This window comes from Aquarana catesbeiana, linkage group LG01 (assembly GCF_042186555.1).
Source record: "Aquarana catesbeiana isolate 2022-GZ linkage group LG01, ASM4218655v1, whole genome shotgun sequence".
Classification (NCBI taxonomy): Eukaryota; Metazoa; Chordata; class Amphibia; order Anura; family Ranidae; genus Aquarana; species Aquarana catesbeiana.
This window is the reverse complement of record NC_133324.1, coordinates 554786845-554811760: the sequence shown is the minus strand read 5'-3', so window position 1 is coordinate 554811760 and position 24916 is coordinate 554786845. Positions and strand designations below refer to the sequence as shown.

At 46.5% G+C, this 24916-nt stretch overlaps 1 protein-coding gene across 1 annotated transcript in view; it reads right to left on the bottom strand.

Annotated features, from left to right (window-relative positions):
- Positions 1 to 21442, bottom strand: part of REX1BD (required for excision 1-B domain containing) — a 108404-nt gene extending 86962 nt beyond the window's left edge. Inside the window, exon 1 of the mRNA XM_073596025.1 lies at positions 21327 to 21442. Within this exon, the coding sequence (XP_073452126.1) occupies positions 21327 to 21329 (3 nt within the window). The 5' untranslated portion in view covers positions 21330 to 21442. The remainder of the gene's footprint in view (positions 1 to 21326) is intronic.
- Between the last annotated feature and the right edge of the window lie 3474 nt (positions 21443 to 24916).

The following is a 24916-nucleotide window of genomic DNA, read 5'->3' as shown; positions in this document are numbered from 1 at the left end:
CTGATTAAATTGATTTCACAGCAGTTGTAATATTAAATTGCCATGTGATTTCCTTAACAAACAGGCAAGAAATAGGCATATGGAGGCCATACGACAGCTATTAGACATCAACTAAACAGCGATTGTGGCTGGTTTTCCAATGTATGACTAGTAGGAAAGTTTGCTGGAAAAGGCAAATATCCCCCCCCCCATATTTAAAACATTACACCTGTTAAAGTTTGGCAATCCTGCTGGGAGAAAAATAGGATTTTTATAACAGCGTACCTGTAAAATCCTTTTCTTTGAAGTACATCACGGGACATAGAGCCATAGTAGTTACTATGTGGGTTATAGGCCACCTTCAAGTGATGGATACTGGCACGCCATAAATTCAAAAGTGCACTCCCTATATAAGCCCTCCCACTGGTGGGAGTACCTCAGTTTTGTAGCAAAGCAATACATGTGTATACCAAGAAGGGAGGGACCTCTGTGTCCCGTGATGTACTTCAAAGAAAAGGATTTTACAGGTAAGCTGTTATAATAAAAATCCTATTTTCTTACCATCACGGGACACAGAGCCATAGTAGTTACTATGTGGGATGTCCCATAGCAATGCTAACTGAAGGGAGGGAGTCACAACAAAGTAGGGCACCAAGAGACTAGAGGACTCATACTGCAGCCTGCAGTACACTGCGCCCAAAGGCAATATCCTCATGCCTTTTACATCTACTTGATTGAATCTGGTAAATGTATGGACTGAAGACCAAGTTGCGGCCTTGCAGATCTGAGCCATGGAGGCTTGGTGATGCACTGCCCAAGAAGCACTAACAGCCCTGGTGGAGTGCGCTTTAATATTAAAAGGAGGAATTTTCCTCTTTAAGCCATAAGCTTGAACAATCACTTGACAAATCCATTTAGAAATAGTAGATTTCGATGCTGCCAGTCCTCTTTTAGGACCGTCTGGCAATACAAACAAAACATCTGTTTTACGAATCTGAGCTCACTTTCAATAGACCTTGACCACTCTCACCACATCAAGAGAATGTAGTGACCTTTCTTCCACAGAAAACGAGGTTCTGGAAAAAAATTAAGTTAGAACAATATCCTGGTTTAAATGAAAACCCGATACTATCTCCGGTAGGAATTCAGGATGACGCCGCAATACAACCTCATCCTTATGAACAACCAATATGGCTCTTTACAAGAAAGAGCAGCCAACTCTGATACTCGTCTTGCAGAAGATATGGCAACCAAGAAAATTATTTTTACACCCATCAAGAGGACCAAGGGAATATCTCATATTGGCTCAAAAGGCTGCTTCCGTAAGCCGACAGGACAAAAATTAAGTCCCCAGGGTTCAGGGGTGACCAAACTGGAGGATTTAATCTGCGTTACTCCCTGAATAAAGTTACGAACCAGAGAGTGAGAAGCAAGCGATCGTTGAAAAGAAAGACCGATAAGGCCGACATCTGGCCTTTGATATTTTTGAAGGCCAGCTTCATTTCTAATCCTATCTGTAGGATCTCAAAAATCCTACCTATGACATATTTCCTAGGGTGCCAACCCCTGGATTCACACCAGGAGACATATGCCTTCCAGATTCTATAGTATATGACTCTGGAGGCCGACCTCCTAGCATTAACCAAGTAGAAACTACTGAAGCTAACGGCCCACGATCTTTTAGAACAGTGTTTCTCAACTCCAGTCCTCAAGGCGCCCCAACAGGTCACGTTTTCAGGCTTTCCATTATTTTGCACAGGTGATTTTATCCGTTTCACTGCCTTAGTAATTACCACACCTTGAGGACTGGAGTTGAGAAAAACCATTTTGGAATGTGGGTCTCAATAGCCAAACCGCTAAATTTAGCGTTTGTAAGGTAGGATGGAATACCGGACCTTGCGAGAGAAGGTCTGGCCATAGTGGTAGGGTCCCCTACCGCCATCTTTACGATCTCGGCAAACCAAAATCTCCTGGGCCACAAGAATCACCTCCTTCCCTTCTTGCTTGATCCTGCAAGAAGGCGTGGAAGAAGCAGAACAGGAGAGAATGCATAGATCAGTGAAAAACTGATCCCACGGAAAAAAACAAAGGCATCTGATCCGTATGCCATCAGATCCCTTGTCCTTGACACAAAGTTGTCGATCTTGTAGTTGAAACTGGACACAAACAGATCCACATCCGGAACTCCCCATCTTTGGCGTATTGACAGAAAGATGTCGGGGTGAAGGGATCATTCTACCGGGAACAATTGTTGGCGACTCAAGTAGTCCGTCTGCCAATTTGCTAGCCCTGGAATGAAAATTGCTGATAGGCAAGGAATGTTGTTTTCTGCCCAAGATAGAATAAGATTCACCTGTTGCTGGGCCGCATGACTTCTCGTGCCCCCTTGGTGAATGATAAAGGCCATAGCTGTGGCACTGTCCGATTGGATCCGGACAAGACAATTCCGAAGTTTAAGCATCCATGCCTCGAGGGCCTGGCGTACTGCCCGAATCTCTAGAATATTGATGGGCAGGGTCATCTCTGATTTGGACCACTTCCTTTGGACAGATGCTTCTTCCAGGACTGCTCTGCAGCCCAGAAGGCTGGCATCTGTTGTTACCACCTTCCAGGTAACTGGTAGAAAGGATTTTCCTTTTTGAAGATTCTTGGATATCAACCAATTGAGGCTCTGATGCACTTTGGGGGATAAATGCATTGGGAAGTCCAGAGCTTGGACCTTCTTGTTCCAAGTTGACAGGATACTGTTTTGCAGCAGTCTTGAATGAAACTGCGTATAAGGAACGGCCTCAAAGAAGCCACCATCTTTCCTAACAACTTCATGCAAGTTATGGAACTGATCCTTTCCTGGGGAAAAAAACACCCTCTTCTGAGCTGCATCTATGATCAGTCCCAAGTACTGCAATCTCCTTGATGGTTTTAAAGGAGGAGGATTTCTCTAGGTTGAGAATCCAATCTAGGTATTCCAGGTAGCTGACTGCGGTGACCAAAGTTTTGGATTAAGCGGGCTACCGATTGATCTATCAAGAGAAGATCGTTTAAGTAGGCTAGTATTGTTATACCTTGAGCCCTTAACGTGGCTAAAGGAGGGGCCAGAACCTTCGTAAACACTCAAGGTGCAGTAGCTAGACCGAAAGGCAGAGCTACAAACTGGAAATGAAGATTTTCTACCTCGAAGCGTAGAAATTTCTGGTGAGTGGGAAAAACAGCACACGGAGATAGGCATCCTTGATGTCAATTGACGCCAGAAGTTCTCCCCCTTGTAGGATGGAGACTACTGATCGGATTGACTCCATATAAAAAGAATGGATATCCAAAAACCGGTTTAGATGTTTGAGATCTAAAATGGGTCTGACATTTAGTTGTTTCCCTGTTTGATTTTGGAACCGTGCATAGGTTTGAATAAAACCCTAAACCTTGCTCTTCCAAGGGGACCACCGATATCACTCTTTGAGACAAGAGATGTCCAAAGCTAGAAAGAGAGACTTCTTTTTCACTGGATCTCTGAGAACGTTTCATCTGAGAAAACAAGGAGACGGGAACTCCCGGAACTCTAGTTTGTAACCTAGAGAAATTGAGGAAGCCACCCTGTCTTGACATTGTTCCTGCCAGACCCTTGAAAACTGTAGAAGCCTTCCCCCCACTTGAGCGAGCTGGGGCGCCCCTTCATAAGGAGGATTTAGTATTTTGTTTTGTGGGTTTCCTCCCCTAGGTCCTCTTTGACCCTGAGGTTTACCTCTTGAACCTGACAGTGGAGGCCGTCGTGACTGCCTGGAGGCTGATGCCCCTGGCACTGGAGAAGAAGCATGTTTAAAAGAAAAAAAAATGCTTAAACTTCTTTTTAACCGGTAAAAAGGAACTTTTCCCATTATAAATTCTTTGGATATACTTATCTAGATCGTCTCCAAATAACCGTTCACCATGAAAAGGGAACCTGGTCAAGAGCTTTTTGCATGGCGCTTCGGCTGACCAATTTTTCAACCCTAGGATTCTACGCACATGTACCAGCCCTAGCATGAGCTGTGAGGCCTGGAGAATAGAATCTTTCATAGCGTCTGCTGTAGAACACAACACTTCTGATATCCTGGCCAAATCCTGGGCCTGCTGATCAGGAATAACTTTGAGTGCCTCTATAAACTGGTCCTATAATGACTGAGATACTCCGATCGCTGCCAGCACCGGTTGAACGACTGAACCTGCGAGCGAAAGAAAGGAACTCCAACTTTTTATCTGTTGGATCCTTTAGCACATGAGCATTGTTTACTGGACAAGACAGGTTTTTGATTATAGAGGATATAGCACCGTCAATTGCAGGAATTCCCCATTTCTTATAAAACTTTTCCTCCAAAAGGAGGAAGTATTGAAAAACTTTTTTCAGAGGAAAAATACTGTTTATCTGGGTGCTCCCACTCAGAATAAGCTTTCTTAGCCATGAATGGATAGGGAAAGCATGAACAGATTGGGGAGGCTTTTTGGTGACCCCAAACAAGAAGTGGGCTCATCGACTTACTGCGTTACTGGCAGAAAAAAATGTGGAGCGGACCAATTCAGTGAGAGACTGTACCAACAACCTTTCCTGTGAACTTGATAATTGAAGAGGAGACATCAGCCTCTTCCTGGTCCTTTGGGAGAAAATCATCATCTCTCGCTCCTTGTTCCACAGCAAGAGGGTCTTGAGCAATGGACGGGAACCTGCTACGCTTAGTCCCACTCTGGGATGCGATTAAGCATCAATTTTTGCTTCAAGCTTAAATTGGTTGAAGAAAAAAAACCTCCTTAGTAATATACACAGGGGCTGCAGTATTAAGAGCAGCTGCAACACTTGACCCTTCTGATGGCTCAATTTGACCAGCCATATTACTCTCAGGGGAGGATGCCATCTTTGCTGGGATGGATCTAGGCTTCCATGTGACTGTAAAGTCTTTCTAGAGCCCTTTTTGAGGGTTTTTTCACCCCCCCCCCTTCTGCCATAGCCCAATGCACAAAGCAGAGGTACTATCAGAAGGAATGCATCCACTGCTTGAGCAATAGTCCAGCTCTGCTATTAATGCTCAGCCTGATGCAGTAGCAAATGTGTCAAAGGAAATGCCTTTGTCACAAAACTCTTATATGCATACAAAACATCTGTTTTACCTTTGCTCTTGTGTCCCTCCGCAGCTTACAACAGCTTTTTCCCACGTGAGCAGGAGCTCCTGATCCTATGGGATCCAAGGGAGGGAAGCAGAAATGGCGAGGGGGGGTCTGGAAGCTGCCGAGTGGCATGCCGTTCACACCTTTTTTCTTTTTTTTAAAACTTGCAGTGCTTTTTCCCTAAGAAGAGGGGAAGAAAACCAGCACAGGGGGGCGTCTGGTGGGGAGAGGAAACCCCCCCCAGACTTACCGGAAGTCTGCTGCTTGGCCGGAGGAGGAAGAATCTGCAGCTTCCAAGACAAAGCGTGGGCTCTCTGAGAAGCATGAGACGGTAAATGCTCAATACAGCCCCCAGTGGTGACACATAGGCATGACAACATTTACTAAATTAAAGAAGACATTCATAAGAACATTTTAAAAATTTCTTAGAAAACTTCACTTACCTTTCCCACCGCAGGATTTTCTGTGGTAAACCAGACCCAATCTTCACCCTTCACGGTTCCGTTAAACCTTCAGGAGCTGGGGATCCTCGAGGAAACCCACAATCCTGGACCTGTAATAGCACCACTGCCAGTAAAAACTTTATGGCCTTAATACCAAAAAGTACTGGATCCCGGGGTCCAGCTCTCTAAAAGAGAAGCGTTACAGGCAAGACCTTGTTTCTTCGGATAAGAGGCCCGGTACCATTCAATTCGGCCAAAAAGACACTTTGAATGGATCCGGCTGCATGGCTAGCCCCAGCAAGGATTGCTCCAGTGGAGTTCAGCACAGCACATCTTTACTCGTGACCAACACCTTAGACACAGGTGAAAAAACTGAGGTCCTCCCACCAGTGGGAGGGGTTATATAGGGAGTGCACTTTTTAATTTAGGGAGTACCAGTGTCCATCACCTGAAGGTGGCCTATAACCCACATAGTAACTACTATGGCTCTTTGTCCCTTGATGTACAATAAGAAAAAAAGTTATAACCCCTAATTTACCTTCTTAGACCACATCCCTCTTACCAAAAGAGTAACTCCACGTTTGCTGAAAAAAAAAAAAAAAAAAAAAAAACATTCCTCTCTGGGTGATCTATGTATATTGCAAGGATTTTAACAAACTTTATTGCAGATTCCTAGCTTTTGTTATTCTGAAGAAATAGCCGTTTGTCTGTGTCCATGTGCAAAGTGTACTTTATAATTATTAATCACCTGCTTCACTTGCAGAGTTAAAAATGAGGAAACTGGTGGGTCCTGCATCCCTTTGGCTCCTTTCACGCGTTTGACGGACTCCGCTGATCAGGCAGATGACAGGTCCATTCCACCCACTGTGCAGAGAGGAGACGAATAACAGTCCCACTCTCCTCTATGGGTCCCCTGTGAATCCAGGGCGGTAGGGAGCGAGAGAGATATACCAGGTCCTTGGGTCTAGTATGGATTCGAAGGGGACCCCCCCACCACCACAGTTAAAAAAAAAAATCCATACCAGACCCTTATCCGAGCATGCAGCCCGGCAGGTCAGGAAAAGGGAGGGGACAAGCGAGCGCCCCCCCCCCCTTGAACCATACCAGGTCGCATGCCCTCAACATGGGAGGCTCTGCAGGGAGAAGGGTCTCTTCCCGACATCCCTTGCCCGGTGTTTGTCAGGGTCTGTGGATAGGGGGCTTATCTGAATCTAGAAGCCACCTTTAACAAGGAAGCCCTCAGATTCCGCCCCCCCCCCCCCCCATGTAACTGAGTATTGGTATGGTACCCCTACCCATTCACCAAAAAAAAGTAGTATAGTGTGAAAAAATACAGTAGACAGTTTTTGACAAGTCTTTTATTAAAAATATCTTCTTCCCCGCTTCTTCCTCCAGGCTTCCTCCATCTTCTCCCGCATCTTCATCCTCCAGGCTTCTCCTGCTTCTTCTTCCGCTCTTCTTTCTTCTGTCTTCTTTGTCCAGTGTTGTTCTTTGTCTGCCGCCGACGAAACTCCTCCGATGCTGCGTCCCACTGATCTGTCCGTGCCAATGTCAAGCATTTCTTAGATAATGATGGGGGAGTGGCCATCGGATTACGTCATTTGGAGGCCCCGCCCCCATGTGACGTCACCGGGGCATGATGGGCCCCTGATGTCACAGGTGACGGGGCCTCCAGGTAGCATAATACGATGGCCACACCCCCATCATTATCTAAGAAATGCTTGAAAGTGCCCCCCCACCCCAAAGCACCCACCCCCCATGTTGAGGGCATGCAGCCTGGTATGGTTCAGGATGGGGGAGGGGAGCGCTCGCTCGCCCCCTCCCTTTCCTGACCTGCCAGGCTGCACGCTCGGATAAGGGTCCGGTATGGACCCCACGCCATTTTGTTTTTTTTTAATTTTGGCGTGGGGGGGTCCCCTCCAAATCCATACTAGACCCAGGGGCCTGGGTGGACCCCATGCTGTTTTTTTTCACAATTTTTTTTACATTCAGCTGGGAAGCCCGCTGACAGCTGATAACTCATCGGTTGTTAAGGATGTGGTGGCCAGCTTCCCAGCCCCCTCCAGCTATATACAGTGTCAAAGAAAACAAAACTCAAAACGCGCGAATCGGGGCAAAATCGCGGGTCCAAAAACGTGGCAAGCACCGCAAAAATCACAGAAGAAACGCTCAAAAGCAACATGCATAGATGTGAATCGAGCCTCAAACTAGGTGGCCTCCTGGTCATGCACGTAATGTAGGGAAAAATGGAGAAAGACAAAGCATGAAAGGAAAGAAGAAGAAGAAAAAAAAAAAAAAAAAAAAGGGAGAAAAAGGAAAAAGGGGAAAAAAAAATTGTAAAGATTGTTCCTCTAGACCTGCCCAGCTCCCCATCTGGCTGCATTTTTTAAGACTTAGGCTGCATTCACACCTGAGTGTTTTCAGTTCGTAAAACGCCCGGAAAAATGCTGGAAAAACGCCCAACAAGCAAAATCCTATTTATTTCAATGGCACCTGTTCACATCTGAGCGTTTTGTCACCTAAAGTAAAACGCCTGAAGCTCAAAAAAGAACATGAGCTTCTTTGGGGCAGATTATAGGCCTTTTTGTACATTGGTGACCTGTACAAAAATGTGGCAAAAACGCTGTAAATCGCAGCAAAAATCGCTCAACTTTGAAACTCTCAGGGGTCAATGCAGCCTAAGGACTCATACACATGGACATTTTAAAAAACACGCTGTAAAGCTAGTACCGATGCCAGGAAAAAAAAAACAGCATTAAAAATGCGATTTTATCCACGTTTTGCATTGGCGTCAATGCGCGTTTAGCCACGCTAGCTTTCAGCTGCGTTTCTCTGCCTCTATTCAAAATCAATGATGAGCAAGCTCCCCCCCCCTCCTGGATCATACCAGGCCACATGCCCTCAACATGGGGGGGTGGGTGCTTTTGGGCACCACCCCAGAGCACCTTGTCCCCATGTTGATGAGGACAAGGGCCTCTTCCCGACAACCCTTGCTGTTGGTTGTCGGGGTCTGCAGGCAGGGGCTTATCAATATCTGGAAGCCCCCCTTTAACCAGGGGGCCCCCAAATCCTGCACCCCCACCCTAGGTGAATGAGTACGGGGTGCACCGATACCCCTACCCATTCAACTTAAAAAAAAAAAAAAAAGTGTCAAAAATAAACACACTACACAGGTTTTTAACATATTTTATTAAGGCAGCTCCGGCTGTTCTTCCTCTTCTGGTGACGTCTTCCCCTTCTCCAGTTCTTCTCCTCTCTGCGCTGTCTTCCGATGTTGACTCAACGCGATCTCCCGGTGTGATGCTGGGTCCGCCGTGTGCAATGACTTATATTCGCGTGGGGTGGGGCACCCGATAAAATAATTTGGAGGCCACACCCCCTTGTGATGTCATCGCCCCATCACGCCCCGGGCGGTGATGACAAGGACCGTGGCCTCCAAATTGCGCCATTAGGTGGCCCCGCCCCATACCAATATAAAAGTCATGGCACATGGGGGACCCAGCATTACACTGGGAGGTCACATCGAGTCAACATCAGAGGAGCACTGGGAGAAGACCCAGCAAAAAAGCAACCTGGCAAAAGAGCTAGAAAACAACAATGAGAGAGAAGACAGTGCAGCAAGAAGAACCGGAGAGGGAGAAGACGTCGCCAGAAGAGCCAGAGCTGCCTTAATAAAATACATTAAAAACCTGTGGTGTGTTTATTTTTGACACTTTTATTTAAGGTGAATGGGTAGGGGTACGATGTACCCCATACTCATTCACCTAGGGTGGGGGGCTGGGATCTGGGGGCCCCCTGGTTAAAAGGGGGTTTCCAGATTCGGACAAGCCACCGCCCGCAGACCCCGACAACCAACGGCCAGGGTTGTCGGGAAGAGGCCCCTGTCCTCATCAACATGGGGACAAGGTGCTTTGGGGTGGGGGGCGCAGAGCTCCCCTGCCCCAAAGCACCCACCCCCCCCATGTTGAGGGCATGTGGCCTGGTATGGTCCAGGAGGGGGGGTGGCGCTCGCTCTCCCCCCCCCCCTTCCCTGACCTGCCGGGCTGCATGCTCGAATAAGGGTCTGGTATCATCTTGGGGGGAACCTCATGCAAAAAAACTTTTTTACATTTTGGCAGGGGTTCCCCTTCAAGATTCTCAGCACACCAGTCGCACCGCAAGTCGGATCATCTTGATCCCACTTCTATTCAAATTAATGGGCCCCATAGGGAACCATTGATTTTGAATAGGGGCATAGAAACGCCGGACGAGGCTTAACGCTGTGTATACAGTGTTAAGCCTCACTAAAACGCGTTTAACACCTTTTACCGACGTCTGGCGTTTTTACAGCTCTAGAGCTGGAGCCTCAGAATGCGCTGGTCCTGTTTTTTTTTTTGCAGCATAAAAACGCCAATGCCTGTTACAGCTCAAAAACACCATGGTTTGTATGAGGCCATTGAATAACATTGTGTGGAGTTTTTAAGCAGCAAAAAAAGCTCAAAAATGCTGCAGTAAAAACATGTGTATGAGGCCTAAGTGGTGGTGCTGCTTCTCCTCCTCCCTGCTGACAGGATTAGTGAGTGATGCTGCTGTCATGTCTCCTGTCAGCCTATAGTGGAAGAGCCTAATAAAAGATCATGGGGCCCCCATGCACCTGGGGCCCCTGGCCAGTGAGTTAAGATTGTCCCACATCCTTCAGATGGACAATGTCAAAGGGAACAACTAATCAAGCAGGTCAGAAAATCTATCCCAACTGCTGAGACAAGTAGGGCAGGCAGTTCTTGTGTGTGCTTTCCATTTTCTCCTCCTTATTTCCACACATTTACTAGGTTAGTAGAGTTGACCTTTCATGCTTATGGAGTGTTCTGCAGTGCTCATTGATTGAAAGCAACTGTAAATTATTGGTTCCAGACACATGGTCCACCATGTCCTAGGCTGGGCCACCGCCTGCTGGAAACCTGTAAAAATTGCACACGCTCTGTGATTGGAGACTTGGCACTGAAATATAGGCATTACAGTCAGCTGAGGTGATCTCCGCCTGACAGTACAAGTATATTTTGCACAGCAGCAGCAAGGTGACTGGCACAAAATACTGTCTGTAATTCAGCACCTGGCAATGAAATAGACAGTGTTGCCATGAGCAGTGATCTCTGCCTGACAGAAAAAGTGTAGTCCCAGCCTCGTTGAGAAGAGAGAGAAAGCAGTCCGAGATTGATCATCAATGCAGTACCAGTGCAGGGGGGAAGAGGCGTGGGGTGTTAACAGCACTTCCACTGAATACCAATGTGGGGGCTGCTATTATGGTCACTGACACCAATGGGGTTGTCACTGAGGCTACTACCACCAATGCTGGGGGTTATTATCGAGGTCGACGACACCAATGCTGGGGGTTATTATCGAGGTCGACGACACCAATGCTGGGGGTTATTATCGAGGTCGACGACACCAATGCTGGGGGTTATTAGTATGGTCACTGACAATAATGCTGGAGGTTATATTTGCAGCCATTGACACTAATGCTGGGAATTATTGTGGTCACTGACACAGATGCTGGGGGTTATTATTATGTTCACTGACATCAATATTAGGGGTTATGAATACAGTCCCTGACAGCTATGCTGTGTTTCAGCATACTATACTTTGTTTACTTTTTTTAACTTCATTTGAATAGTCACTCACAAAGTGACATTCCATTTATGTCTTTGCTGTTTTGTGGTAAAGCCCCATTTTATTTGTGTAGTGTGGCAAGACCGCATAATTGTCAGTTAACCTCTTCGCGCCCGCGACTACAAAATACGACTACAGCGCGGGCCTAAATTGCCGTCCTCCCATGCATGAGCTGCCTGCGAGGCGCGCTCTGTGATCAGCGAGTCTACGTGACTCGGCTGATCGGAGAAGGGGCCGATCCTCACCCCTTACCACGTGATCAGCTGTCAGCCAATGACAGCTGATCACGTGATGTAAACAGAACGATCACTGGCTTCTGTCAGAGGGACATCAGTCCTGAACACAGAGCGCCACTAAAAGTGGAGTTCCACCCAAAAATGGAACTAACACTTTTTGGATTCCTCCCCCCCTTCTGTGTCACATTTGGCACCTTTCAGGGGGGAGGAGGGAGCAGATACCTGTCTAATACAGGTATTTGCTCCCACTTCCTGGCATAGATCACCACGGTGATTGCGGTGACCTACGCCACTTCTGCCGCCTACCCCGTGAGACACAGAATACAGCAGGGACCTGTGAGGATGCGCAGCGCGGCTCGCGCATGCGCAGTAGGGAGCCAGGAAGTGAAGCCGCACAGCTTCACTTCCTTATTTCCTTACCGAGGATGGCGGCGGCAGCAGCCGAGAGCCGAAGGACGGATCGGCTTCGGCTGCCGACACCGCGGGCTCCCTGGACAGGCAAGTGTCCATATATTAAAAGTCAGCAGCTGCAGTATTTGTAGCTGCTGGCTTTTAATATTTTTCTTTCAGCAAACCTCCGCTGTACGTCGCAGGATGGCACGGCTGGGTAAATGGGCGTACCCGTACGTCTCTTTAAATTTGCCGCCGTGCCATTGCGTGCACGCGCCGGCCGGGAGCTCCGCGAGTCGGGTCGTGGGTCCCGGGACTCGATCGCCGCGGGGATACCCGCGATCGCCTCACTGAGAGGAAGAACGGGGAGATGCTAATGTGAACAAGCATCTTCCCGTTCTGCCTAGTGACAGTGTCACTGATCTCTGCTTCCTGCCACGCCCCCCCACATTTAGAATCACTCCCCAGGACATACTTAACCCCTACACTGCCCCCTAGTGGTTAACCCCTTCACTGCCAGTGTCATTTACACAGGAATCAGTGCATTTGTATAGCATTGATTGCTATATAAATGACAATGGTCCCAAAAATGTGTCAAAAATGTCCGATGTGTCCACCATAATGTCGCAGTCACGATAAAAATCGCTGATCGCCGCCATTACTAGTAAAAAAAAAAAATTATTAATAAAAATGCCCTAACACTATCCCCTATTTTGTAAACGCTATAACTTTTGCGCAAACCAAACAAACGCTTATTGCAATTTTTTTTTAACCAAAAATATGTAGAAGAATACGTTTCGGCCTAAACTGAGGGAAAAAATGTTTTTTTTAGATATTTTTGGGGGATATTTATTATAGCAAAATGTAAAAAATAATGTCAATTTTGTTTGGGTGCCACGTCGCACGACCGCACAATTGTCAGTTAAAGCGACGCAGTGCCAAAATCGCAAAAAGTGCTCTGGTCTTTGGCCAGCAAAATGGTCTGGGGCTTAAGTGGTTAAGCCTCATCTGTGCCACCTACCAGTGCAAATCAGTGCTACCTATCAATGCCTCAACATCAGTGCTGCCCATCAGTGTCTCTTACCAGTGCCGCCTCATTAGCACACATCAATGAAGGAGAAAAATTACCCGTTTGCAAAATTAACAAACTATGAAAAAACTTTTTTTTTTCCCTCGCAATTTTTGGTCTTTTTTTATTTGTTAAGCAAAAAATAAAAACCCCAGCGGTGATTAAAAGGGCGTTACCTGAAGGAGGCCACGCCTCCGAAACATGTTGTCCTAGCAATTGCATGAAGCTTACGAGAGGAGTCAGCTGCATCACTGTGCATCCCCTCCCTGGCCACGAGTGACGTCAGGCAGCGCCGGCTGGTCCGTGTTAGTGCTTTGGGCGGTGTGTGTTACAAGGAAGCAGGCGGTCTGTGCTTACTGGAATACTTTACCACGCTGCTAGTTGCTGTGAGCTAACTGATCCCTACAGACCAGGAGAGGAGGCTATTATGGAGCTGTTTATGCCATTTAACGCTGGATGTTTGTGAGTGCAACCCTTGTTTTTTATACACTTATCTTCATCTATTAAACGATAACACACTAGGGCTGGCGTGCGCTCTCTCTTGTTTTTATATATTGCCAGCGGTGATTAAATACCACCAAAAGAAAAGCTGAGTTAGACTTACCGGTAACTCCTTTTCTGAGAGTCTTCCAGGACAGCCCATGAGACCTTGGGCTCCTCCTACCAGGACAGGAAACACGTCACCCCCACCAGATAAAAGGGCGGTCCTCCAGGCCCATGTCAGTATTCTCAAGAACCGTAGGACCCTGCAAAACATATGCATAATACACATAACTTCAGACAATACCGGGTGGGAATCCGGCTGTCCTGGAAGACTCTCAGAAAAGGAGTTACCGGTAAGTCTAACTCAGCTTTTCTCCAAGCGTCTTCCAGGACAGCCAATGAGACGATGAGCCAGAACTTACCAGTCTAGGGAGGGACAACTGCCTGAAGGACCTTACGACCAAACGCCTGCTCCTGAGCTGATAGGAGATCCAGGCGATAATGTTTAATGAAGGTCGAGTAACTGGACCAAGTGGCAGCCCTGCAAATTTGTTCCGGTGAGGCACCAGCCCTCTCAGCCCAAGACGTAGACAAGGCTCTAGTTGAGTGCGCAGTAACAAAAGGTGTAGGGACCTCCCTAATTTTGTAAGCTTCCAAGATGGCTTGCTTTATCCATCTAGCCAATGTGGCTTTAGATGCACTATTCCCCTTGTGAACTCCAGAAAAGAGGACAAACAAGGCATCAGTTTTCCTAAAGGTCTTCGTGACCTCAAGATAGACCAAGAGAATCCTTCTTACATCTAGGAAACTAAATTTTCTTTCTAAGTCGCCCTGTGGCGAACTACAAAAGGTTGGCAAAACAATGTTCTGAGATCGGTGGAATGTACTTGCCACCTTGGGCAAAAAACCTGGATCGGTTCGTAACACAACTCGATCCTCAAAAATCGTGAGGAAGGGCTCCCTAACTGATAGGGCCTGCAACTCACTTACCCTACGAGCTGAGGTAACAGCTATAAGGAACACAGTTTTTAATGTAAGTAACTTAACTGACATACTTTCCAGAGGTTCAAACGGAAATTCTACCAGAGTTTGAAGTACTAGGGACAGATCCCACGTTGGACAACTTCTCATCACTACTGGTCTGGCCCTAGAGATAGATTTGAAAAATCTGGCTATAGTGGGATTTTCCCAGGAGAGAAAACTGGAGGAACACACTAATAGCTGCCGCCTGTACCTTTAAGGTACTAACAGAAAGACCTTTGTCGACACCCTCTTGGAAAAATTCCAAAATAGACGGAATATCATGAGCTAATCTATCATTTTCAGATAACCATGAGTTAAACCTTTTCCAAACTTTGGAATATATGGCTCTAGTAACTGGCTTCCTGCAATTCACGAGAGTCCTGACTACTTTGTCAGAGAACCCTTGGGCGCTCAGTATCTTTTCTTCAGATACCAGGCCGTTAAGTTTAAGGAAACCACCTGAGGGTGTGATACCACACCCTGCAATAATAGGTCTTCCCTTTTCGGAAGACTCCACGGAGGCTCTGAAACCAGAGACTGTAGCAGGGAAAACCATGGCCTCTTGGGCCAAAACGGGGCAATTAGAATCATATCTGTCTCTTCCAGCCGAAACTTCCGGAGGACTACTAGAATCAGCCTGATTGGCGGAAAGGCATAACATAGGCCTGGAGGCCACGGGTTTGCCAGAGCATCGATCCCCAAGGCTTGGTCTGCCGGGTTCATGGAAAAATATCTCCGTCTTGCGGTTGTTTCGGTTTGCGAACAAATCCGCTACCGGATAACCCCATCTCTTGGTGAGGTCTGCAAAGACTTCTGGATGAAGGGACCAGTTGTCTCGGTCTATCCTGTGACGGCTGAGATAATCTGCCAGGCAATTGTTTTTCCCCTTCAGGTGTACAGCAGAAATGGAGGCTAGATTCCCCTCTGCCCATGAAAGGATCTCCTGGGCAATGGACTGAAGCCTCCGGCTTCTCGTGCCTCCCTGCTTGTTGATATACGCGACTGTCGCTATATTGTCTGACAGGATTTGGAGGTTGTGACCCCTGACCTCCATCTGAAAAGACTGGAGGGCTCTCTGGACTGCAAGCAGCTCTCTTTGATTGGATGAGGCCCTTGCCTCCTCTGGGGACCACTCTCCTTGTGCTACTGCATTGCTGAGGTGGGCCCCCCATCCCCAGGAACTCGCATCCGTGGTAATCCTTCGGGAAATGGGAAAGGACCATGGGAGACCTCCTGCTAGGTGCTGACCAGCTCTCCACCACCACAGGCTTCTTTTTATCCTGTTGGGAAGCCAGATCCTTGACTCCAGGGACCTTACGTCCCCGTCCCAGTTTCTTAAAAGAAACCTTTGTAACGGACGCTGACGGAGTCTCGCCCATGGTACTGCGGGAAAACATGAGGTCATAAGACCCACTGCCCTCCACACCTGTCTCAGAGAGACGGACTGGTTGGTCTGCAATGTTGACATAGTCTGGAACACTTTGGTAATCTTCTCCTGAGGAAGAAAAACACTTTGGTTCACGGAGCAAAAATCGTAACCCAGATAAGTTACTTTCTGGGCCGGAATCAAGGACGATTTTTCTTTGTTTATTAGCCAGCCTAGGGACTGTAAGAAGTCCTGTACAGCCTGGAGATCTTCCAACAGCCTTTGGTATGATTTTGCCACTATCAGGAGGTCGTCTAAGTAAGGGATAACCGTTATTGCCTTTAGGCTCCATTCACACTAGCGCGTTTTTTGATGCATTTTGCATTTTGCAGAAATGCATGGGAATTTTTTAACATGGGTTCCTATGGAACATGTTCACATCAATGCTTTTTTGTATCTCTGCGTTTTTGGAAAGGGTCGGGGACTTTTTTTCATGCAAAAAGCAGCGTTTTGCATGTAATGGATTTCAATGGACAAGCATCAAAAACGCAAGTGCACCGTTTTTGCAGCGTTTTTGCAGCGTTTTTGGTGCGTTTTTGCCGTTTTTTTGTTTTTTTTGTAATTTTTTTTTAAGACTGTAAAAAAAATGAAAAAAAAAAAAAAAAAAAAACGCAAAACGCAAATCGCGGCAAAAACGCGGCAAAAACGCGGCAAAAACGCTACAAAAACGCTGCTCAAAAACGTGGCAAGCATGAAAAAAAAACCTCCAAAAACGCTCAAAAGCAACATGCATAGGTGTGAATCGAGCCTTAATCTTAGAGGAGCCAGCGCTTCCCCCAACACCTTCGTAAACATGCGTGGGGCTGAGGAAAGACCGAAGGGGAGGGCCTGAAATTGAAAATGTCGGGTCCCCATACCCGTCTTCACTGCCAATCTCAAAAACTTTTGGAAGGCTGGATGGATAGGGATGTGAAGATAAGCATCCCTTAAGTCCAACATGGCCATAAAGCAGTTTGGGTATAGTAGGTTTTTGATTGTAAAAACCGTCTCCATACGGAAATGCTTGTATCTGATGGACTTGTTTAAGGTCCGGAGATTCAGGATAAGTCGAAACTTTCCTGCCGGCTTTCTGACCACAAATACATGGGAATAGAATCCCTTGCCCCGCTCCGATCGAGGAACAGGAATCAGGACTTTTTGATCTAATAAGTCTCCGATCTGGAGACCCAGAGCCCTCGCTTTCTCCCGATCTTGTGGAGGAAATGTGACCAACAAACGTTCTGGTGGTTGGTGAACAAACTCCAGCCTGTACCCGTTGGTCACTAGGTCCAGGACGAAGGGGCTCAGAGTGACTGCTGCCCGCTGTGGGATGAAGGCCCTCAATCTCCCTCCCACCGGGGAACACAAGTCACTGCGGCTTGGCGGGCTGTTGAGGAGGGTTAAATAGCACTCCCCCTTTGCCTCTGCCTTTGTGCCCAGTCCAATGCTTTTTCGGCCTGCTGTCCTTTTCTCTAGGACTCTGTTGCCTGTTTTGGCCACGAAAAATTTTTCTGGCTGTCTGAACTCTCTTTCTCTCTGGAAACGCCTTTTTCTTATCAGCCGTGCGTTCCAGTGCCTCCTGTAGACCTGGGCCAAATAAATGATCGCCAGTTAAAGGAAGGCCACAAAGGCGCAACTTGGAGGCCGAGTCCCCTGACCAGGTCTTAAACCAAAGGCTTCTCCTGGCCGAGTTCACTAGAGCCGAAGTCCTGGCTGACATTCTTACCGACTCAGCGGAAGAATCTGCCAAAAAACCCACTGCCTGAAATAGGAGGAGAGGAAAAGACTTTAAAATTTGCTCTCTGGAGGTACCTGCTGACAGATGTGACTGAATCTGAGTCAACCAAACCTCCAGATTTCTGGCCACACAGGTGGAAGCCAAAGCTGGTTTCAGGTTTCCAACTGCTGAGTCCCAGGCTCTGTGGAGAAGGATATCCCCCCTCTTGTCCATCGGATCCTTAAGCGTACCCATATCATCAAACGCCAGGTCCGAGTTTTTTGAAACTTTTGAAAGAGGTGCGTCTAGCTTGGGATTCTTATTCCATGGCTGCGCAGTGTCCTCATCAAAAGGAAACCTCCTTTTTAGGTTACTAGAGAAGAATGGTTTTCTCTCAGGATTATCCCATTCCAGTTTAATAGTATCAACCAAAGAACTATGAACTGGAAACACTCTTGATTTTCTCTTATGTAATCCCTTATACATAAGATCATGTTTGGATAACTGAACCTCTTCCTCTTTTAATTCAAGGGTAGTATAGATAGCCTTTAATAAGTCATCTACATCCTCAACAGATAACTTAAATCTTGAGCCTCGAGTGGATTCTCTATCTCTGGGCTCTGTATCTGACCCTGATTCTTCCAGAGAAGAACGGGTAGATCTGACCTCAGCCTCAGAGTCTTCACTCTCTGCCTGCTGCGGAGTGCTTACTGACGCCTTCAGTGAAGACGGACTCTCTGCTGGAGTCTGGAGCTTGTCAATAAACGTTCTAAAGGAACTGAAGGTGGACGCAAGCTCATCCCTAACAGAAGTAAGCATCTTCTGGCACGAGGCAACCGGGTCATCCTTTACTAGGCCTTCTATACAGGTGCGACAAACTGCTTTGTTCCATGAGGAGCTCAATTTGTTTGCGCAAACCGCACATTTCCTTTTAAGTGGCTGCGCTTGGGCCTTGTCCTGAGTCTTGGTCTGCAAGACAAAATAAATGACCCACAATGTAATTAAAGCCACACAATCACTCCGTAACACCACGTGCAGGAGGGAGGAAATGTGTCCCCTTACACCCATTACTACAGAGGGGGGAGGGGGAAGGAACACTCACAGGGATAGTAAGGTGGTGACAGAACACCCCAGACTTACCTGTGAGGTGCTGGTGTTGGGAACTGCATCCGCTGCCTGTGCAGGTACTGCAGGAGGATCCATTCTGCATCTCTTGGTCATCCACAGCCTGGCTGCTTAACACCAAGAAACACCAGCAGCCAGCGTTCTCTGTTCGCGCCGTTTATGAAGACTGGAACCTCGTCTCCGGCGCCCGATGATGATGTCATATGCCCCGGAAGTAACCCTCTCCAGGCACTTCCTGTGGGCCAGCTTGGAGCGCAATAGCTCCGCCCCCTCGAACGCTGCGGCTTCCTCCATTCCTTGCTCAGATCAGCCAGGCTGTCGGCAGGGAAGGACAACCGAAGCTCAGCTGAGCTAGAGTGCAATGCACTGCGCTAGGGGCACGACCTCACACCGGTCCTGGCCCTCTCCAGGCACTGAGGACAAAGAACAGCAACACAGCCAACCTCCCCAGCGGTGTGCTGCTTCTGGCAGAGGAAGAGGTAAGTGATATGCCCCAGAAAAAAGCCATACAAAGCCCCTGCTTATAAGGCCTATGGGAGCAGGTTCCATGAACATGTTACCCCCCGTCCGGAGGAAACACAAATAACTGACATGGGCCTGGAGGACCGCCCTTTTATCTGGTGGGGGTGACGTGTTTCCTGTCCTGGTAGGAGGAGCCCAAGGTCTCATGGGCTGTCCTGGAAGACGCTTGGAGAAAGCTCTATTTGTGTGAAAAAAAAATGATAAAAATGTCATATGGGTACAGCTTAGCATGACCGTGCAATTGTCATTCAAAGTGTGAAAGCGCTGAAAGCTGAAAATTGGCCTGGGCAGGAAGGGGGTGAAAGTGCCCAGTATTGAGGTGGTTAACCACATAGGGACCAGCCTTGTTTTGGATTTTAGGTGCTTACATGTTTAAAACAGGTTTTACTGCTAGAAAATTACTTAGAACCCCCAAACATTATATATGGTTTTTCTTCTAACACCCTAGAGAATAAAATGGCGGTCATTGCAATACTTTTTTTTGCACCGTATTTGCGCAGCGGTCTTAAAAGTGCACTTTTTTTGGAAAAAATTCAAATTAAAATTTTTTGAACAAATAAGACAACAGTAAAGTTAGCCCAATTTTTTTTTTTATATTGTAAAATATAATGTTACGCCAAGTAAATTGATACCCAACATGTCACGCTTGAAAATTGTGCCCGCTCGTGCAATGGCGTCAACCTTTTACCCTCAAAAATCTCCATAGGCGACGTTTAAAAAATTCTACAGGTTGCATATTTTGCGGTACAGAGGAGGTCTAGGGCTAGAATAATTGCTCTCGCTCTACCGGTCGCGGCGATACCTCACATGTGTGGTTTGACCACCGTTTTCATATGCGGGCGCTACTCGCATATGCGTTCGCTTCTGCGCGCGAGCTCGTCGGGACAGGGGGGTTTTAAAAAATTTTTTTTTTTTTTTTTATTATTTATTTTTACAATATTTTATTATTTTTTTTACACTGTTTTTAAAAAAAAAAAAATGGTGTCACTTTTATTCCTATTACAAGGAATGTAAACATCCCTTGTAATAGAAAAAAAGCATGACAGGACCTCTTAAATATGAGATCTGGGGTCAAAAAGACCTCAGATCTCATATTTACACTAAAATGCAATAAAAAAAAAAAAAAAAAAAAAAGTCATTTAGAAAAATGACATTTGAAAAAATGTGCCTTTAAGAGGCGTGGACGGAAGTGACGTATTGACGTCGCTTCCGCCCAGCAGTGTCATGGAGACGAGTGGGCGCCATCTTAGCCTCACTCGTCTCCAGACACACCACAGGATAGGACGCGATCGCCTCCGCCGCTACCGACGGCTCCGGTAAGCGGCGGAGGGCACCGGATCGCAGCAGGAGGGGGGGGGCCCCTCTCCCGATAAAAGTGATCTCGCGGCGAATCCGCCGCAGGGACCACTTTTATCTGAAAGCCGGCCGCCGCACGAAAACGGGGATACCGGGGTTATGGCAGCTAGCTGCTGCCATAACAACGATATCCCCGTTCAAAGTTTGGACGTATATAGTCGTGCGGCGGTCAAAAAAGGGCCTCATAAAGTGGTGGAACTCTTCCGGAGGTCAAGTGGTTAAACAATCTGATAATTCCATCCATGTTCTTACCTATAACAAACAATAGTTTTATGGCCACAAACGATCCAAAAATCAGACTAAAAATACCACTTTCGAAGCGATCGTATGATAATCGGATCGTTAGCACACAGCTTTCGAGAGACGACCACGACAGTTCATCTGATATTATCCGATCGGACAAGCATAAAAATGTTACCAGGTTGTATGATTTTCGCTTAATCAGTACAGGGGGAGATTTACTAAAACTGGTACATACACAGAAATCTAGTACAGCTCTGCATAGAAACCAATCAGCTTCCAGGTTTTATTGTCAAAGCTTAACAGAACAAGATGAAGTTAGAAGCCGATTGGCTACCTGCAACGCTGCACCAGTTTTAGTAACTCTCCCCCTTAGTGTAGGAAAACTGCCCACTGTTTTCTAAATCAGCACTTTCTCACACACACTCCCATAGAATTCTCTAGTTAGCTATAACTCAGTGCCATTACACTTTCAGCTCCATACTATACAGGGAGCAGCTTCGTGCATAGAAAGGGTATGTCAGTGCCAAGGTAGGTTGTACAGCACACACACAGGACTCACCATTCTTAGCTATACATCTGCAGTCGGCACTGCCTCTGCTCTCACTGTAGAACGGACCACAAGAAGGAAACGCTTCCCGTACTCTGCTGTGGCTCACCAGCTCCCCCTAGTGTCTCGGAGGACTTGTCGCAACTAAACATCTCACATGAACTAAACCTCTCTAATGACTTTTATCTACAAAACCTCCCCCTGTTCACTAAAACCATGATTCATATTGAAAACACTTCAGGTCCCATTCAAACTTGGTGGTGTGGAATCGCTGCAATTCTGCTCGCGATTCCAAATTGCATGGCAAGCGCTACACAACACGCAGCTTGTGTTTGAGGGCCATTAATGAAAGACACCCCAAACGTGGTGAGATTTTGCCACGATTGTTACACGACAGAAATGCTCTACAATCACGGCAAAATGCGCCTTTAAAAATCTTGTGAAGCTTGTCACCCCCCAAAAAAAGAGCAGGAGCTTCTTTTGGGTAAAAAACGTGCATAGAAATGAATGGGCTGCCCTGTGCATGGCATGCAGAATCGCATGGAAATCCCCCACACAAAATCACGAGCAGGAACTTAAGTTCTGAGTGTAAATAGGGCCTCATACTGAAATTAAACACAATCAACTGATCAAATTTAAATATTTCTGTTATTAAAATAATGCTTAAAGGTGGTGCAGATGAGTGTCACAATCTCGCCTCTTCCAATCACAGAATGTCTTCCATTTATTGAAAAGAACTGCAAGACTTTTTCAAAATGGATGACCAGCAGAGCATAAAACTCTAATGCCGCGTACACGATTGGACTTTACGGCATACTTGATCCGGCGTACAAGATTTCGTCGGACAATTTGATCGTGCGTGGGTTCCAGAGGACTTTGTTTTCTCAAAAGTTTGAAGGACTTAGATTTGAAACATGTTTCAAATCTATCTGACGGACTCGAGTCCGGTCGAAAAGTCCGCTCGTCTGTATGCTAGTTCGACGAACAAAAACCGACGCTAGGGCAGCTATTGGCTACTGGCTATGAACTTCCTTGTTTTAGTCCGGTGTACGTCATCACGTACGAATCCGTCGGACTTTGGTTGATCGTGTGTAGGCAAGTCCGTTCATTCAGAAAGTCCGTCGTAAAGTCCGTTGAAAAGTCCGCCGGGCAAAGTCTGCCGTAAAGTCTGGTCATATATATGCGGCATCAGGCTGCATTCACACCATGGTGTTCCGTTTTGTGGGCGGAATCGGCGCGTTCCTGTCTGCGATACAGAAATGCCACAAATCGCAGGAGGCCCTTGCGATCCCCGTTACTTTGAATGGCACCTAAATCTCTGCACGATTTTGCCATGATTGTCGCCCGATGAAGTGCCGCAAAATCGCGGGACACGTGTCGGCCAAAAGAAGTTCTTGTACTTCTTTTGGATGACAGGCGTCCCTCAATTACATTTGTGCGATTTGTCTTCTTTTGGACAACAGGCGTCCCTCGATTACATTTGTGTGATTTGTCTTCTTTTGGATGACAGGCGTCCCTCGATTACATTTGTGCGATTTGTCTTCTTTTGGACGTCAGGCGTCCCTCGATTATATTTGTGCAATTTGTCTTCTTTTGGACGTCAGGCATCCCTTGATTATATTTGCGCGATTTTACCGCAATTCGTCTTCTTTTGGGCGACAGTCGTCCTGCAATTCGATTTACGCAATTTTACCACGATTCATCGGGCGACAATCGCTGCAAAATCGCGCCACGATTTAGGTGCCATTCAAAGTAACAGGGATTGCAAGGGTATCCTGCGATTTGCGGCGTTTTTGAATCTCGCCCATAAAATAGAACGCCATGGTGTGAATAGAGCCTATGTTTCAGCAGCACATGTTCAGGGTTGACTATATGAAAGTAAAGCTGACCATACACTATACATTCCGATTGTACAATCCCTTAAAGTGATATTAAAGCAGAGTTCAACCCAAAAGTGGAACTTCCGATCGTTGTACTCGCCCCCCCGGTGCCACATTTGGCACTTTTCGGGGGGGAGGGGTGTCAGGATACCTGTCTTTCACAGGTATCCTGGTCCCACTTCCGGGAGCCACAGCGGTGGGTATTTAAATTCCTTTATTTTATTTCAATAATGCATGTTACAGTGTGATGTACATGTTATCAAGATCTATAACATTTAGTGAGTAGTAAAAAAAAAAACAGAGGTATGGAGAGGACTTTAACAGAAACTACCGTCGACTAAAGATGTGACACATATACATTCCTCTAGTTTACACGGTCTGTGTAATGAAGGCGGAGCCTGGGTGTATGGGAAAGTCTGATGTAATGATTATCATAATATCCATTTGCAAGCAGTTCCCTGAGATATGCCTTGTTTAAACTGATGACTCGTGTATTAATCCTTAAACAACAGGTATAAGGGTAAACCAAAATAACAAAGAGAGAAGCTCTCCACTGACCGGGGGTGGAGATATTCCTTGCCGATCAGTAGAGTCCGACAAGGGACAACTAACGTAGAGTAATGTATACCATGATATTCAATATATCTGATCTTCCCTTAACCGGAAAAGTATAGGGGATTGTGAGAGAACCTAGGAAGAGAGGGGGAGGGGGAAAAAAGCGGGAGACAGTAAGGAGGGAGAGGCAAGAGAGAATGGGAGGTGAAGTGGAGGGGGAGAGGAAGAGAGAGGTAAAGAGAAGAGGGTGGTGGTGTCACCCTCCAGCCAAGCAGGGTCCTCGTATCAAGGAGTGTCCGCATTAAGTCATCTCTCGGAGGTAGGCCTCAGAGTAGATGAAGTGTTGCCAGGGGCGCCAGGTCTCCCGAAAGGCTTCCTCCCTGTCATGCAGGGTGGCCGTAAGATCTTCCATGTCCCGCAGATCATTAACCCTAGCATACCACTGAATCTTCGTTGGTGGGATTTCCAATCTCCAAAATAGAGGGATGCAGGCCTTAGCCGCATTAAGTAGATGTATGGTGAGTGAAGCTTTATCCCTTTCATGACTAAGCCTATTTTTGAAATTTGGTGTTTACAAGTTAAAATCCATATTTTTTGCTAGAAAATTACTTAGAACCCCCAGACATTATATATATTTTTTTAGCAAAGAATCTAGAGAATAAAATGACGATTGTTGCAATATTTTTTATCACACGGTATTTGTGCAGCGGTGTTTTAAACGCAAATTTTTGGAAAAGTGACACTTTCATGAATTTTAAAAAATCCAAACAGTAAAGTTACCCCAATTTTTTTGTATAATGTGAAAGATGATGTTACGCCGAGTAAATAGATACCAAACATGTCACCCTTTATAATTGCACGCACTCGTGGAATGGCGACGAACTATGGTACCTTTGAATTTCCATAGGCGACGCTTTAAAAAAATTTTACGGTTACCAGGTTTGAGCTACAGAGGAGGTCTAGGGCTAGAATTATTGCTCTCGCTCTGACGATCGCGGCGATACCTCACATGTGTGGTTTGAACACCGTTTACATATGCGGGCGCGACTTCCGTATGCGTTTTCTTCGCTGCGCGAGCTCGCGGGGACAGGGGCACTTTAAAAAATTTTTTTTTTTTTTTTTTATTTAATTTATTTATTTTTGTACTTTATAAATTGTGTTTAAATT